The 17,469-nt window shown below is 42.4% G+C and overlaps 2 protein-coding genes across 2 annotated transcripts in view; one reads left to right on the top strand and one right to left on the bottom strand.

Annotated features, from left to right (window-relative positions):
- Positions 1 to 6,864: 6,864 nt before the first annotated feature.
- On the bottom strand, positions 6,865 to 7,083 carry LOC101838134 (60S ribosomal protein L39-like). The gene has a single exon (XM_040739931.1). It carries the CDS (start codon positions 7,061 to 7,063, stop codon positions 6,908 to 6,910), a length of 156 nt encoding a protein of 51 aa, XP_040595865.1. The 5' UTR covers positions 7,064 to 7,083; the 3' UTR covers positions 6,865 to 6,907.
- A 7,817-nt stretch (positions 7,084 to 14,900) lies between these two features.
- Elovl4 (ELOVL fatty acid elongase 4) overlaps positions 14,901 to 17,469 on the top strand; it is a 29,689-nt gene continuing 27,120 nt past the window's right edge. Inside the window, exon 1 of the mRNA XM_005073689.4 lies at positions 14,901 to 15,178. Within this exon, the coding sequence (XP_005073746.1) occupies positions 15,079 to 15,178 (100 nt within the window). The 5' untranslated portion in view covers positions 14,901 to 15,078. The remainder of the gene's footprint in view (positions 15,179 to 17,469) is intronic.

Here is a 17,469-nt window from a genome sequence, read left to right as displayed (position 1 = left end):
GACTTTTAAAAATCAAAAGAGAAAGGTAGAGTAATAGGAACTTGAAAGGAAACAACAACAACAACAACAAAAAATACCTGTTATCAAATGGACTCTGAGTTTTTAAAGTAAAACTTTCTGGAGTCACACTGAAATGGTTTTGACATTTGGTTTGGGTGATTTAAAATTCTGGGCTGCAGTCACTGGGAAATGAAATGTGTATTACCAGGGAACCACATCAATGGGCCCAAGCACTTATCGTGGAGTAGTGATCAGTCCTAGGTTTCTGAAGGAACCCTCACAGAGGGCAACCAAAAAGCCAGCCTGTTGTATTTGCACACTGCCATGTGGTGATCAACGCGCTTTACCACAAATAGTCTCATTTTCTCTTCTTTTTTTTTGTTCTCCAAGTAGGAGACTGAAGTTTAGACCAGACTGAAGACTTGCCCTGGAATCTCCCTCCAAGAAAGACTCAAACAGACATCTGCTTCTCAGTCCATTTTCATATTATTCAAATCTATACATTTGGTCACTGAAAATAGCTATCAGTGTCTAAAGGGGGTTGGTTTATATGCAAATAGGTAAAATCCACGTACTTAATCCTGTTGTGCATGGTGGCACATGTTCCAGCACTGGTAAAATTATGTGTGAACCAACCCGTATGCAACTAAGCTGGCCGCTTTGCTAGGGATCTCCAGGAGACCTCCTCCTGTTGTAGTTCAGTTGACACATGTTCCTTCTGAAGGACATCACTTCTACATACTCCACCCTTTGACCCAGTTTCTACCAAAAGTTGGCACCACAAGTATGGCATTTCACATACTGCAGAAGCTTTGCACTTGTCTGAAATCTGTCTCAGCAACTTTCAGACTATTTAATTCACCCTGGAAGAAGCAAGGGTGGTGAAACATGCTTGCAAGGACATTATCAAGTCCATTTTCTTCTCCTTTCCCACCCAGGCCAGGCAGACTCACACAGGTTTTGGAGGTCCTAGAGATTGCCGGTGACAAAACTCCAGAGGCCACTTCAGAGGCTTCAGGCGTGATGACATTCCCACACGGAGGAGTTGCTTACTGAGGACTTGCTGGGATCTGTGGGTCCACACTGTGACTGAAATGGGTGGCCCTTGGACATTTGTGAGATACACAAGAAGAGAACAAAAGGAACCCCACATTTACTTGTTGAAACATTTAAGTATCAGAATAAATAGCTGTAAAATAAGAAATGTCCTTTCCTCCTACCAAACCCATATTGTTTAATAATAGTCAATTTAAAATATATGTTTAAAGTTATGATTTTTATGTTCTGGTATTTGGCAAAATATAAGACACATTTAAATGCTTTTATTTCTTTACATTTTAGACATTTTTGTTAATGAACCAGTAAACTTTGAAAGATTAATAACATGAAAGTCCATAATTTACAAATTAATTTTCTTCACAAATTTGTTATTTTCACCAGAAAATAATCACTTGTTAAGTTGCTATAATTAAGATTTTCACTGGGTCTGGTGGTTCATGTCTGTGATACCAGCATTTGGGAGGCTGACATAGTAGGACTGCTGTGAGTTTGAGGTCAGCCTAAGGTCCGTGGTGTGTAGGATGATGGCTATTCTCTCTCAAAATGAGACCCTCTCTCAAAGAAACAAAATAAAAAGGAATGCAAATCTGAAAAAAAGAGGATTTTCCACACAATTTATGACTATTGACACAAACAAGTATACTTTAAATACACTTTCAGAAAAACTAAATATGATTAAAATTATTTTATAGGTTCTAAAAAGCATTTTTCTTTAAAATGATCTATTAAAATGAAGAGCCACATTCAAATTGATGCAAATGAAACCTGTAGATAATTAAAATAAACTGTAAATAGATAAAAATTATCTAGACTTAAAATTAACTCACTGTTCGAAATACCTAAATCTTAATAACGTGTCTTATCATATGTCTCCATTGGTATTATCTAATAAAATAGAGTGCAAACCAATTTTTTCATGTTAAAACTTTACCTACCATTGGAAATGTAAAAGCATAATGCAGCCACTGGAGAAATTATCGGTGTTTATGTTTTATTTATTCCTGCATGGCTGAAATATTATTTCAACATATAATCAATATAAACCAATAAACTCTTTTATACCCTTTTTCACACTGTCTTCAAAAAAGTAAATTAGAACCCTTGTAAGTGCAGTTGGCACCGGGCATGTTCTCAGCTGGGTGAGTTATATTTCAGTTGTCCAACAGCCACAATTTCTTCACATGGCAAGTATTCCTTGACCATCCTTGAGCAATTGTTGCAAATACAGCATTCATCAGTGAATCTTCCAGATCCATGAAAGATACATTGAATTGATACTATGAAAACTGATACATGAAAAGAAGCAAGAAACCAATTCGCACTGCTGGGAACGACTGAGCAGAAGAACTCAACATGTCATTTTCTTTGCCTTTCGTCTTATTCCCTTTTGACCTCTCCAGCTCTAGGAGCAGTATCCACTATACATGCTGTCAGTGGCAAGATCCCCAGGCTCTCACAAATGTGGGTGTTTTTATTAAAAAAAAAAAACATTGGACAGGATTTTGAAAAAGTATTTCTTGGGTCCCAAGTAGGGTTATCCAAGAAAGTTCCTATTTGGTTATTTCAGGCCTCACTGGGTACAAATGAGCACCAGCTAATCAATAGTGAAGATCTACATGTGTGCTAATTTATGGGTTGGCATGCTTGTGTAAGTCGTGACCCTGAGTGGCACCTTTATGGGTATGAGGGAAGATCTGGATCAGGGTAGCCCCAAGACTAGTGAGATTTTCTAGGAGCACATTAGGACAGGAAATGACTAAGATGAGCCGGGCCTCCCAAGACTGCTAGAGGAAAGTAGATGGACGGGAGGTGCCCTTCGAATCTCTGCAGGGCAAGAACAGTATTCCAAGAATGAAATAAATGGCAGGACAAGGAGGAAGAGCCTGCCTAATTGGGCATCATTGGCAAACTGATGGTTTGGAATACACATGATTCACTAACTCCTGTTGACCTAGTTTTTTCACAGGAGTCAAATACCTAAGTAAAGATATAAATTATTCCAGTGACTGCTTACATGTTGCAACTCACCCATCAGTTCATTCCTCTATTCAACATTTGTCATCTGTATAGAGCATTTATTTATTGGAAAATGGTTCTTAGGACACAGTACAAAGGTGACTAGGATGCCATTGCTACCCATCAATAGCTCTTGCCTTGTGTAATAGACTTCATTTTGGTTGGAGGCGGGGTTTCAACACAAAACATGTATCATAGGATACTTGGATGATTGTAACTTTTCCTCATGGACAGAAATAGTTTTTTGTTGTGTGATAATTTTTATCGTGTTCTTGTTGAGGCTTACCCTACTCCCTTAGGGGAGGAGGTGAGAACACGCAGCATCAACCACTCAGACACCAGCAGTCTGTGAGTAGCAAAACATGCTACAGACTCGTTTTGTTTTGTTTTGTTTTCCCAGGAAGTTAGGTCTGCCTTTATACCCTCTCCCAAGGTCCCACTGGCTCAGGCACTGACTCTGCTGTCTGTCCTTTTCCCATTGGTGTCTCTGTGTCAGGTGTCTCTCCAGCAGTGTCTCTTGGCTTTCCGGCAGGCTTGGAGGCTTGGCTAAAGGAGGAAGTGCCTGCTGTGCATGTGCTTGAGGGCTGGGCTGGGCACCAGGGACAGGGCCACTCCAGCTTGGGTAGGCTGGAGGCAGTTTCTCCTACAGGTTCTGGAGTTAACTATTAACCAATCAAAATTAAGCACAGAGGTTTTGGAATACTGAGGACAGATAGGACAGGAAGTGGTAAGGCAGGGAGGAAAGGGATCTGGGGCTTCCTCTGTATGGAGGAAGGAATGGAGCAGGTAGGTGAACTCGTGAATTCTCTGCTTCTTTGATCTTTCAGGCTCTTATCCCAGCATCTGACTCCTGAATTTTTATTGATAAAGAATAATTAGCCTGCTCTACAAGAGCTAGTTCCAGGACTGCCTCCAAAGCCCAGAGAAACCCTGTCTTGAAAAAAAAAAAGGGATAATTAGAGTAACACCCCCGTTTTTTTTTTTTTTTTTTTTTTTTTGGTTTTTCGAGACAGGGTTTCTCTGTGGCTTTGAAGGCTGTCCTGGAACTTGCTTGGTAGTCCAGGCTGGTCTCGAACTCACAGAGATTCGCCTGCCTCTGCCTCCCGAGTGCTGGGATTAAAGGCGTGCGCCACCAACGCCTGGCAACACCCCAGTTTTTAATGACTATTTTTTTTGTACATTTGAAGAACATTTTAGAACAGTGGTTCTTAACCTTCCTAATGCTGTGTCTTTTTAATACAGTTCTTTTTGTTGCTACTTAATAACTGTAATTTTGCTACTGTTATAAATGATAATGTAAAGATCTGATATGCAGAATGTCTGATATGTGACCTGCTGTGAAAGGTTTGTTCAGACTTCAAGGCTTTGTGATTCACAGGTTGAGAACCACTGTTTTAGAGCATTATATATAGTTTTTTAATTTAATTATTGATTAAGAGATATGATTGTATCTGAAGACATTTTTGATTTCTATGAAACATATGGTGCAGAACTACTTCAATAGTAAAAATACCATTCTTTAAATAAACTTAAATATTCATCCCACACAACTGTGTGAAGTAGATAGGGAAGGCATTATCTTCATTTATCAGATGGAGAGACTAACTCTATTGACTTGCCTGTTGCCACACATACCAGGCCAGAGACACACAGAACCAAAGTCTCTCCTGATTGTCGATAAGGGGTGCTTGCCACAGTAACACTGAACTGTCTTACCTGCTGCTCATGAAACCTGTGATCTTTGTGCATAATGTTCTGAAATAGAATCCCACGCATTAAAATAAAATAAAGGGTGTTAGAAGCACACTTCTAACTAGGATCCATTACATGTACTCAAGATGTGTGTCTTTTCCCTGTTTATTCTAGGTCAGAAAGGAGTAAGTAAATGCACACCACCAGATACTTTCGAGAATATACAATTTGTGGTCCAACCTAGGGAAGTAACTTAAGTTATTTTGTACAAAACAATAACTCTAATAATATAGGTAATGTGATGAATTCAATTTTTGCAATAAAATATTGTAAATGTGTTGATGAGTTGTCAGCTCTGCTAGACAAACTTGACTATTGATACTTGATTTCATTTTTCAGATTCTCTCAGTAGATAAGGAAGACATAGTATTTCTTCCACCTCCTGCTTTAAAGTAGAAAAAAAAGTTTGGGTGTGTACTATATCATTGTTAAACCACTGCAACTTAATTCTACATATATTATGGTAAGGGCAACACAGGTTATAAGAATTTGCTTTTCTTTCACCAAAAAATATCCATTAGCCCCAGATAGGCAATCGAGTGATATCAATTATGTCATAGAAAAGAAAAGGCAGGCATGTAGCAGAGCTAGTGTTTGGAAAGTTGTCTGTAGCATATTTAGCATGGGATTGGCTTGGTCTGGTTGCACTGGCATACAGAACAGAGGCTCATGTAGGAATCCAAGCAGGTGATGGTGGGTTGTTGTATAGCAGTGGAATAGAGAGACACATTATATACTGAAGGTGTAGTTGCACTGAGTGATGAGTCAGGCTAGGAGGGGCATGCTGGAGCAGCCTCTTGCTAGCTCATAGGTGCCAGGTATGAGCACCTCCTTCTGATCGGCATTTGCTGATGAAATTGCTGCTGGGCTTAGTCGCAGAGAGAGTATTTAATTATAGAAACAAACAAAAAATGTTGCAAACGAAGCCTTTGAACCCTCTTAGTCCCAACTATAGCAGCAAAAAGAAAACATATAAATATAAATAATTTTAGGCATGGTTTGGGTTACGTGGAGTCCTTCTTGGGTGCCCTCATGTTCAGTTCTTCAAATTCTTTCCCTTAAACTCCACTCAAACCTTTCTCTTTTCAACATCCATTGCTGCTGTTTGCAGCCTAATTGTCTCTTTCCTACTCTACTCAAATTGCTCCCAACTGCTTTGTTGAGAGTGTTGACTGTTGAAGTGTATCTTTCAAACATCAAATCAAGGATGCTTTCTAAAATAGATACTGAGTACTGTCATGCTTATTATCTTTTATACTGATTGTATACAAAAAAGGCACACAAGCCTCAGCATGATTTCCCAAGGCCTTTATCCTTGATTCCACCAGTTGATACTCCTGCCTTGGTCTTCACAATGGGCACCTCTCAACCCTTCTTTTTCTATGTGCAGTGTTGTTGAGATAAGCACAAATTTAATTTGTCACTTTGAAGCCTTTTCTTTTAAAAAAGAACATGTTGCATTTATTTGCTGAGAATTTATACCCATATACAATGTGTCTTCATCATGTCTAACTTTTACTTTCCCTTGCCTAAGATTGGGTCTTAATGTCTCCACCGTGTGAAATGATATCCTATTTTGTGACAGTTAGTTCTTTAACTTGATGACCCTGGAAGAGAGGCTCAATGAAGGTCTAGTTGCAGTTGGTCTGTGATCATGTCTGTGGGTGATGTCTTCATTTCATTAATTGATGGGAGAAGACTAGCCCACTGAGGGCACCATTGTTCTCTGAGTTTGGGTTCTGGCTGTAGAAGTATGCAAAATAGGTGAGCACAAGTAGGTATGTAGGAATTTAGTTCTCTCTGCTTTTAACTGGGGATACGTCAAGGATCTGCCCTGATTCCCTTGCAATGAACCGTAACCTGGAATTGTAAGTTGAATAAAAACCTTCTGCCCACCCCCACCACCACCACCACCTTTTTTTTGAAAGGCTCTATATTTTTTATTAATGAACAAATCATTCCCAACTTAAATATGACCAAATCTCCAGGTTAAAAATGTTAAACTTCATCAGGTAGCATAGCTTGTGTTGACCATGATTCAGTGCAAGCTCTCAGTTCTTGCCATTGATTGTGTGAATTCTTAGAGGCCCTGCTTGGTTCTCCTCCAGTGTCTTCTCTTGGAGTTGTACCTGATTTTGTTACCGGTTTTCATCCGAATCCACTGAGGAATAGGACGATTTTGCTCTTGTTTCTTGGCCAAGAATCGTTTGATTCTGAAAGCCTTGTGAGAAGACATGGTGAGAAGTCGACTCAGGCATACAATGCACGATGGCGAAGGGAAGGCGAAGAGCCCACCTTTTTTTTTTTTAAATAGCGTTTCTTTCTATAGCATTGGCTGCCATGGAACTATCTCTGTAGACCAGGCTGACCCCAAACTCATAGAGATCTGCCTGCTTCTTCCTCCCTAAGGCTGGGATTAAATGTGTGGACCACCACTAACAGGTTGTTTTTGTTTGTTTGTTTGTTTTGTTTTGTTTTGTTTTTTGAGACAGGGTTTCTCTGTGTAACAGCCCTAGTTGTCCTGGACCTTGCTTTGTAGACCACCTGCCTCTGTCTCCAAGTGCTGGGATTAAAGGCATGCGCCACCACGCCTGGCAGTTTGCCTCTCTTTTGCTGTCATAAAACACTAAAAACAACTAGGAAAGGAAAAGGTTGTTTCATCATATTATTCCATCACCGAGGGAAGTTGGGCCAGGAACTAGAGGCAGGAACCTGGAGGCAGGAACTGGAGCAGAGACCATGGAGAAACATTGATAACTGGCTTGCATGGCTTGCTCAATTGGCTTATACATCCCAAGTCCACTTGCCCAGGGGTGACACCACCTACAGTGGGCTGGGCCCTCCCACATCAATCAGTAATAAAGAAAATGTCCCACAGACATATCCATGGGCCAATCTGATAAAGACAATTCCTCAATTTAGGTTCCTTCTCCCCAGGTGACTCTCTAGCTTGTGCCAAATTGCCAAAAACTAGCCAGAACAACTGACCCAGATTTCATACACTACATTTTGGTCATACTCTTTCCCCTCTTCTAACTTCTCCCAATTCCTCCTTTTTCTACCCAACTTAATTCAAAACACAAACACATCACTATTAAAACATAACCTGTTCTTTCTTGTTCATCCCCAAGATCGAATGTTAATCCACAATATAAAGCATAGCATAGTTTAAAAAGTCCCACAATCTGGGCTGGGCGGTGGTGGCACACACCTTTAATCCCAGCACTGGGAAGCCGAGGCAGGTGGATCTCTGTGAGTTGAAGGCCACCCTACAGAGTGAGTTCCAGGGCAGCCAGGGCTGTTGACACAGAAAAACCCTGTCTCGAAAAATAAAAACAACAACAGAAAATAGTTCCACAATCTTTAAAAATTCAAACACTTTAGAATTTCAAATCTCTTTAAAATATCTGATGTCCCTAACTGTGGATTCCTGTAAGATAAAAATTAAAAAGCAAGTTAAATAATCTTCTACTCCAAAATGGAAGGACATAGAGACCATGAGAGCAATCTCACTGAACCAAGGAGTAGAAGCCCAACTGCAAATCTTGTGTCAGGGTAGGATTCCCGGAAGTGAGTCCAGGAAGCCATTGGTGAAGGAGCTGCTTCAACTGTAAAGGAAACCTCAATATATTGGAGACAACAGGACTCTGGGACAAATACCAAGGACAGGTGTGGAGTGGAGCCAGGCTGAGCCTGGGAGTCAAGCTGTGGGTTGCAGATGGCAGAGAAACAATAGTTCCATGTGTTGTAGAATAGTCTGCAATTGGAACTTGTCTGCTATTTCTCACAAGACTAGAACTTTGAGGAGCAGGACCAAGAGGCAAGTTCATTTTACCACATCAGGGTTCATCAAAAGGTTTTTTATCGTGGTTTTGATACTCATCTTTATCATGCATCTGACTGAGGTTACTCACTGTCAAGTTACCTTCTTATCTCGGTTCTGCACTGTTTAGGAAGAAGTCAGTATGTATAGAACACACTTGTGGAGTGGATATCATGAAGGTAGGCTAGGAACAAAAATTATTTGGAGTTTTTGCTGCAAAGGTAATTTTTTTTCAGTGCTAAGGATAAAAATCAGGGCATCATGCTAAATCCCCAGTCCCACATAACAAATGCATCTACACACAATCATTAATATATTAACCCCCAGATAAGTCTGTACTTTTATGCCAAATTCTAACATAGTATCAAATGACTATTCTAGCCTGTTTCTTATGGTTGTCAATAAATATACTTCTTTATTAAGAAATTTGCCTTATGCCATGTGACATCCTTTTATTTTATTATTGAGTTCTAGTGTAAATGTATGGCTGTATCAGAATTATTGCTTCATTCCAAAGCGGGAAACAGAAGACACTGCCTATATAAAGTCAATTTGCCTTAGTGTTTTTGTTTGTTTGTTTTGTTTTCGAGACAGGGTTTCTTTTTATTATTATTATTTTGATTTTTCAAGACAGGGTTTCTCTGTGGCTTTGGAGGTTGTCCTGGAACTCACTCTGTAAACCAGGCTGGTCTTGAACTCACAGAGATCTGCCTGCCTCCCAAGTGCTGGGACTATAGCCGTTCACCACCACCACCTGGGTTTCACCTTAGTTTTCTTTAAAAACTTTTTTTAAGGATTTCATACAGTATAATTTGATTATATCCTCTCCCTTCCCCTAACTTCTCCCAGAACATCGCTTACCTATGCACCTGAATGTTCTTTATCCCTCTAGCAAAACAAAACAAAAATGACTAAGCCAAACACACACACACACACACACACACACACACACAATCATGGAGTTCAATATGTGTTGACCAATGGCTCCCGAACATGGGGTCTACCCTGGAGTGTAACTGCTATGCCTAGTGTCACTTCATTGAAGAAAACTTATTTTTCCCTCTCCCATAGCTGTCAATACAAATAGCTTCTTGGCTAAGGGTGGGGCTTTGTGCCCACTTCCCCTTCTTCATTGTGGGGTTTTATCCAGCTTGAACTTGTGCAAGTTTTATGCATGCAGTCGTGGCCACCTCTGGCTCTTAAAACATTCATACTTTCCATTTTACATAGATTGCTGAGCCTTGAGGGGAAAGGAATGATAAAGACATCTGGTTGAGGACTGAGTGCGCCAACATCTCTCACTCTCTGTGCATAGTTCATTTGTTAATTATCATCTATTGCACAAAGGAGAGTTTCTGATGAAGATTCAGCAATGCACTGGTCTCAGAGTACAGCAATATATCATTAATAGTGTTTTTTTTTACTGGTGTGTTCATTTAGCAGAAAAGTTGTAGTCAGTATTTCCCTAGGGCCCTTGACCTATCTAGTCTCAGATTCTTGACCTCAACATTGTTAGGTGTGAGTTCTACCTCATGAGGGGCTTGTAATCCAATAAAAAAAAGTTACTGGTTACCCCAGCAACATCTGTGCCATTATTGTATCAATGGGCACATCTTGAATGCAGGTTGCTATTATAGTTCACAGAATTCATAGCTGAGTGACCTGATGATTACCTTTCTCCTCTAATACTGTGAATTGCATCTTCTAGCACTATGAGTGCTAGCAAGTAAGAGGATTTGTGTGAATCTTCCAATTGAATGCTAGCCTGATTTATTCATATCCCATTACTTTAAGAAATGTTGTCCCCAGCACTCAGGAGGCAGAGGCAGGCGGATCTCTGTGAGTTCGAGACTAACCTAGTCTACAAGAGCTAGTTCCAGGACAGACTCCAAACCCACAAAGAAACCATGTCTCCAACCCTCACCCCTCAAAAAAGAATGTGTTGTCGACAGGCATTGGTGGTGCACGCCTTTAATCCCAGCACTAAGGAGGCAGAGGCAGGCGGTTCTCTGTAAGTTCGAGGCCAGTCTAGTCTACATATCGAGTTTCAGGACAGCCTCCAAAACAATACAGAGAAACCCTGTCTGGAAAAACCAAAAAGAAAGAAAGAAAGAAAAAAAGAACGTGTTGTTTTCAGCAATAGGGTCTTATCTCAGCTTGTAGAGGTTAACTGATGGCAGTGCCATTTTGCCTTAATCTTATTATTTATTTTTGTCAGTAAATTATACTCTGACCCCATTCAGTGAGATTTTTCTGAGACAAGTAAGACATGGAGTTGGATATGAGGTAACTAAGAAAGGTTGTATATTGATGACTATGTCTTCTGGTTAGATAAGATATTAGATGTGGGCCAGGCAGTGGTGGTGCATGCTTTAATCACAGTACTCAAGAGTAGATCTCTAAGTTTAAGGCTAGCCTGGTCTATAGAGACAGCCAGGACTTCACAGAGAAACCCCATCTTTAAAAACCAAATTAATAAATAAGCAAATGAATAAGTAAGTTAGATGTGAAGGAATTGAAGGAAATTCCAGCTGGATGTAGACAGATGTATCTACTGACAGAATGTTTCATTCTGGCTAAATATCCTTAAATCTGGAACTAGGTCTTTATTGACATTAAAAACGAAGGCACCAGGGAACTTTCAAAACTGACATACATGGACCATTAATGAAGAGTCTGTATCTCTAAAAGACCCTAACTTTAAAAATAATATTTCCATTGTTGTTTTGACATCCCTACCTCATTGTGGCATTTCAAGAGGGTTATGGGGAGAATTACCCTAAAAGGGTAATAATCCACCATGATTTGGGAGGGGAGGAAGGGTCTTCTTACCCCAGTAAATATGCTGCCCACTTCAGAAATAGTCATACAAAGTACTTCTTAAAGTTCCACAATACACTTGAGGTCAGTTTGTTCTAATCTTTGTATGGAGTGTAGTCTCCTCTTTGGCCTATTCTGTTATAAATGCTCCTGTTGAACCTGTCTTCTCTGAATTCTTCCTTTTAAGAAGAACCTGGGGAAATCTTCACTCAATAGCAGTTCTAAATATTTTGTAACATTACTACATTCTTTTGCGGCAATCTGTATTTACTTATTTACCTATTTTGTCTGCTGCATGCAGTGATTATAAATAAAAACCCCTACAAATACCTGTGTGAAGGATAAATACACTTCTATTTAGCTAACTTTCCGTGTGTTTGAATATTTGAAGGTACACTATCATATGCATTCTGGGTTCGATGGTCTTAGCAGAAATGGTGTTTGTAATTTGGTGCAAACATACCACTAACTCCATGGGCGTTAGTCAATGGTGAGAAAGCTACCCTTCTCCACATTGCTTTCCTTCTGGATGGCTTGCTGCCAGGAGTCATGTCGCTACTTTGTTGCTCTTTGCTTTGGACACATAAGTGCATTTCTTGCTCAAGTGAATTTCACCTGAGAATAAATAGCTTAAACTTTAAAAAGAGCTATGTGCTCTCGTTGGTTTTTAAAAATTTACTTGTATCTGGCCAAAACACTTGCCCCCCCCAAAAAACCCAACCCAGCCTTGAACCACTGTCCTCCAGACAGACCTAGGCTCCTTTTTTTCTTTTCCAAGTCCTAGTCCCAGAAGGTCTCTGTGGGATTTAAGATGGAGGAAAGAGCCATAGAGCCACGGGTAGGTTTGGGGATGGGCATATATTTTATATGTTTTTTAAGTCAGAGAGTTGCTAGGTATGTCACATCTAACTAAATCCAACTAGAAGCAACTACCCTCATCCTTTGATTGGACATTTCTTCTACCATACATATATCCTAGCTCATTGCTCTTAATCTGCCTTCCATACATCCCTAGGCATGGGCACAATTTCGCCAGTTTCTTTGCGGTCTTGTAACAAGGATGACTTTACAATGCTTTGTTCTTCATTTCCATCTGAGGCGTCATCAGAATGGCCTATATTGTCTGTATCTGCATCGCACTGCTCTAAGTGTTCCTGGGAAATCTAGATTTTATAGCTAATCCTTGAAACTCTTCTGGTCTCTATCGGTCACTTTACTCCAAACCCACTTCGTTATTCCAGGTATCTGTAATGAGCGTAGACCTGCTTCTCATCATTTCCTGTCTTAGTCTGTTTTATGTCGCTATGAAAGAGTACCAAGGACAAAGTGACTTACAGAGAACACAGGTTTATTTCTTATACTTCTGAAAACCAGGACACCCAAGATCAAGGCCCTAGATCTGATGAATGTTTTTTCTTCCTTGTCATCCATGGTAAAAGGTAGATAACTAAGAAGTATTTATTGTGAGAGACCAAACTTGAAACTTAAAACTCTTTGTAACTTACATTAATTAATTCATGAAGGTGGAGCCTTCAGAATGACCTACACGGCTCCCTGTTGGCCTCACTTTGCTACCTTGCTATATTGGGGATTAGGTTCTAACACATGAACCTTGACGGATCTTTTCAAACTACAGCAGCAGGCTTTGGTTCTGGACAATCACTGGAGTTTGTAAACTGCTTGTGAATTAAGTAATGGACTATAATCTTTCATGTCAGGTAGTAGAGCTCAAGAGTAGATACAGTCTAAGACTTTGTTTCTTCTTTGAATGCTAGAACAGTTGATGAGTATAAATAGGAATGAGTACTCTCCCAAGTAAGGCAGACAAAGTGATAAAGTCCAGTGGTAACTTACCACTGATCACGGCTGTCTATGATTTCCTTATGTGACAGGCGCCCCCTAGTGAATAAGGAGCTTAAACTGGCCTCTACTGTAAGAGAGGGGGTGCCAATGAAATATTTGGATAAGCTGCTTTGTAACAATTTCACATGATATTAAATATGCAAAGATGGAGAGGCTTTGTGAGGTGAGGGTAGGAATCTGTTCTCCTTAAAAACACCCAAGACTCCAAGACAACAGAACTCGCAATCAATATTACAAGCAAAGGGAAAGCCAACTCACACTTAGGTTATGGTTAACTAGGATCGTAACTAGGAATTGAGACTTGAGAAATTTTTCAGAGAAACTGGAGTTTGGCAGGTAGGTTTACCAAGTTAACAAGCCACATCACATTGCTATGGTGGCCTGAGTTATACAACAAATCAGTTACTTTAATTACCACTTTCTCCCGGAAGCTCTTTGCACTTAAATAAGTCCCATTATGCTCTTAGAGTGGTGTGAGTTATAATTTTGTCACCATAAATATTTACAACTTGCTATTTAGAGCACTGAGCTAGGGCCCAGGTAGTACTCACATTAACAGTTGCAGACATTTGACTCGGTGGCCTTTAAAATAAGCATTTTAAGTCAGCAGGTGGAGAAAATCCGGAACAAAAGGAGGCGGCACAGTCTGAGTAATACAGTGCAGATGAAATTGTTGTTGGACCATTCACAACAATTTTGCTTTATGTTGGAAACTATCAAACTTATATAGTGTAATTTTTTTTTGTTACTTTCACAGGTGTGGCTTCTTCTATGACCTCCCATCTTATCTGAACTATTTTTTTTCTCAAAATGAAAACAACATTACTTGGCCCTCTTCTCTAGAGTCGATCGTCCTTTGTTTCCTCTGCATCATCCTTTCAGATTGACCAAGCAGACTGTTAACCTTTTCTTACGGATCCCTCCTCTCTGAATCTTCAGTAGCCGAATTCGGCACAAATTAGGCACTGGAGGCTTTGATGGGTCCAGTGTTCCAGTACACTCAAGGGTTTAACTATACGCTAATGTATTTATGGGATGACCACGGACTACTGCCACAGCCGCTGCATGAGACAAATGACATTCCTTTAGAGTGAAACCACCTGCATTTCCTTGTCTGGGTGACAAGCACGTGCTAAAGGTGAAGAAAGCAAAAGTACAGATGAAATGGAGGTGAATGACAGGCAGGGACCAGAAACGCCTCGCCTACGCATGTTTGTCCACAAACTCCCCTTCTTTTCGGCCCAGTTTCCCACGATGCATCCGGAGGAGCAGAGGTAACCGTGGGCAGGCGGGCAGGGAAGGAGGACACAGGCGCGGGGAGGTGGACTGGGTACGAGGTGTCCCCCTCGGGCGCTCTCCTTGCCTGGGTGGCGGCCGGGGGGCAAGCCTTAGTGCGCCTGCGCAGACCGGCCACCACTCGCGACCGCAGCATCCCCGCGCCCGGGGCGAGAGGAGGCGCCGCCCCGCCCCGCGCGGCCACGTGATGCGGGCGAGGGGATTGGAGCTGCCGCAGCGCGCGGCGACAGAGAGGAGCAGCGCTGGGCGCTCGCGGCGGGTCCTCCTCCTCCTCCTCCTCCGCCCTCCGGCTTCTTGTCGCCGCTGCTCGCCGCTGCTCGCCGCCTGCATCCCCAGCCGCGGCGCCCGGAGGAGGAGGAGACACCGCTGCCAGCAGGGTCCCTGCCGCAGTCGCCCACCGTCCCTCGGGGCCTCTCTTCTCGCCGCAGCTCGCACCTCTCCGCGCCACGATGGGGCTGCTGGACTCAGAGCCCGGCGGCGTCCTGAACGCAGTGTCCACTGCGCTCAACGACACCGTGGAGTTCTACCGCTGGACGTGGTCCATCGCAGGTACAGGCAAAGGGCCTCTCCCATCCTCGATGGGTGCTCTGCGGGCTGCGCACGACGCAGACACTAGTCCCAGTCCTCAGTGCCAGGGAAGGCCCTGCGCCCCCCACCCGGCGCCCTAAGGCTGTTGGGGCACCGGGTCCCCCCAGATGCGGCGGAGGCGCGGGCGCCGCGGTTGTGCACTGGTTAATGTGATGCGAACGTTAAGGCGTCCTCCTCCCTCCCCCCACACTTCCATCTCATCAGCTTCGCGGATGCTGGAGCTGACTTACCAGATGCTGCCAGTGCAGCCAAGGAACCACCGCGCCCTGACTGCCCGCATTTCCCGAGCTCGCCTTAGACTTCTCTTATGTACTGACACTCCTTGTAGAAAAAAAGAGGCCTGGAGATGGAGGCTCCGATTGTACCTGTCTCTGCTACTTCAGCTTCCTTGAAGGCTTTGACAAAATGCTCATACCTTCTTCCAATAAGCTAACCTCTCTGTAGTATGATTTCTACTGAAAAGTAAACTAGCCCAAAGAATGTTAGTTTTTGTGGCTCCCCAGTAGCAAATCTGTTAGGCAAGGGACTGTGGTGGCTTTGCGCAGTGCAGTGCCGTCAGGGGGAGGGGGAGAAAGGCAGTCTTTGGGAAGGGGGTCTCTGCAGCAGCACCTAGAGGTTGGCCCAGAAGCCTGCATAAGAACAGCTTAGTGAAATTAGCGAACTTTCCCCTGAGCTTGTGGGGCAGGACTGTCATTTGAGTAACTTACGTAGCTTTCCTAGGGGAAGTAATTGTAGCATAAATGTTCAAGTTCTTACCATTTCTTCATTTGCTTTGTTGCTTTAAAACGTTTTCAAAATCTTAAACGTCTGGTTTAAAGGGTTCTAGGAATGGTTTTATGATGCAAATTTTTGTTGTCCGTTTGCAGTGGGACTTTGTATCCTAGCAGAAGAGGATGTTAGCAATATAGATTATGATAGTTGTCTTCTTTAGAAATGAAAAGTTTCTTTTGAAGTTTTTGTGTTCGTTGCTAGGGCAAATGAGACAATGTGTTATAGCATGAATACAGTACATTTGAGGTATGTGCTGTGGATAAAATGCTTGCTGGAATTGTTTCTGTAAGAGACAAACTGTTTTATTTTTTGACATGGAGGTTTCATTGACGTGTTTAGAAAAGCACACTATTTCTCCGGAGGTCACAAATTTGAGCTAGTAGAGGCTGTAGTTCCCAAGTATCACGGCTGGAGATGGCTTAAAGGCAGTTGCAATGGGACGTTTCTTTCCTGAGTTTTTCTTTAATGCTATCACCACTGCTACCTGCAATACCTGGGGAAGAAGCACCCTTCCCTTTATCGGTGTGATACTGCTCTGAACATTGCATCAGAATGTCCCCTTACACAATTGGGCAGAGCTGAGCATCAGACATGCTCGCTGCCGGGTGACAATGTGGTTGAGGTCCTCCAGCTGCCCTGCACCCAGAGCCACACCTAGGAAGGAGTTCTCAGTGCTGTCTCTCAGCCCCTTCCCATCCTGGCACATCTCCCATCCCTGGAAAGCAAAGTTAAGAGGGAGAGCAAAGCTGGAACATAGCTTCCTGTGGTGGTTTATGCCATCTGAATGAGTCTGTGATAAAGATTGTGAATGGTGTTGGAAGTTTTATGTGTCCACTCAAGGGAAAGCTTGCTCCTACTCTTCGAGGGACCTATAAAATAACACACTTTCGTGGGCCAGGCTTGAGAAGTGAGTAGATACAGGGACACTCAAGTGACCTCTTACTAGCAGGTCAGTGGGAAGGTATTTTCATCCATGCTCTTCACTATCCACTTACGAAACCCGAGACCGCGTTCTTGCTTCCATAATGAGCTGCCTGGTCCAGAGGTGCTTCTTAAACCCCCGGAAGCTCAGTGGCTAGAGCATTGCTGCCTCATAAGGAGGATCATTGTTCAGGGTTTTCTTGATTGTTTTTGCTTTCATACCTGGAGCTCCTGAGTTTCCCTTACACTTCTGTGTGTTTCATGAATTTCTGGGAACCAGGGCCACACTGACCCCCTCCTTCCAAGAACTTCCATCTCTTCCATGAGTATTGAAAATCTGGCTAAAGGGGCTACAGGGTAGAAGGGGAGGCTTCTCCAGTGTTGTTGGAGAAAAGCGGATGAGTCAGATGTTTGGAAAGAGGGAAATAAAAATGGGTGGGAGACAGGGATGCTCTTGAGAAATGGTGCGGAGTGTTATGAAAGGGTGACATTATTCAGGAAGAGCAAGCTGAGCAAGGCGCCATGCCCTGAGTGCCTCACTGTAGGTGTATGCTGCTCTC

Source organism: Mesocricetus auratus, unplaced genomic scaffold (assembly GCF_017639785.1).
Source record: "Mesocricetus auratus isolate SY011 unplaced genomic scaffold, BCM_Maur_2.0 Super-Scaffold_100691, whole genome shotgun sequence".
NCBI classification, from domain to species: domain Eukaryota; kingdom Metazoa; phylum Chordata; class Mammalia; order Rodentia; family Cricetidae; genus Mesocricetus; species Mesocricetus auratus.
The sequence above is the reverse complement of the archived record's forward strand: the minus strand, read 5'-3'. Positions and strand labels throughout refer to the sequence as shown.

Bases quoted from the DNA above. Each gene is read 5' to 3' on its own strand.
- LOC101838134 (XM_040739931.1), bottom strand. From the start codon at position 7,063: ATGTCTTCTCACAAGGCTTTCAGAATCAAACGATTCTTGGCCAAGAAA.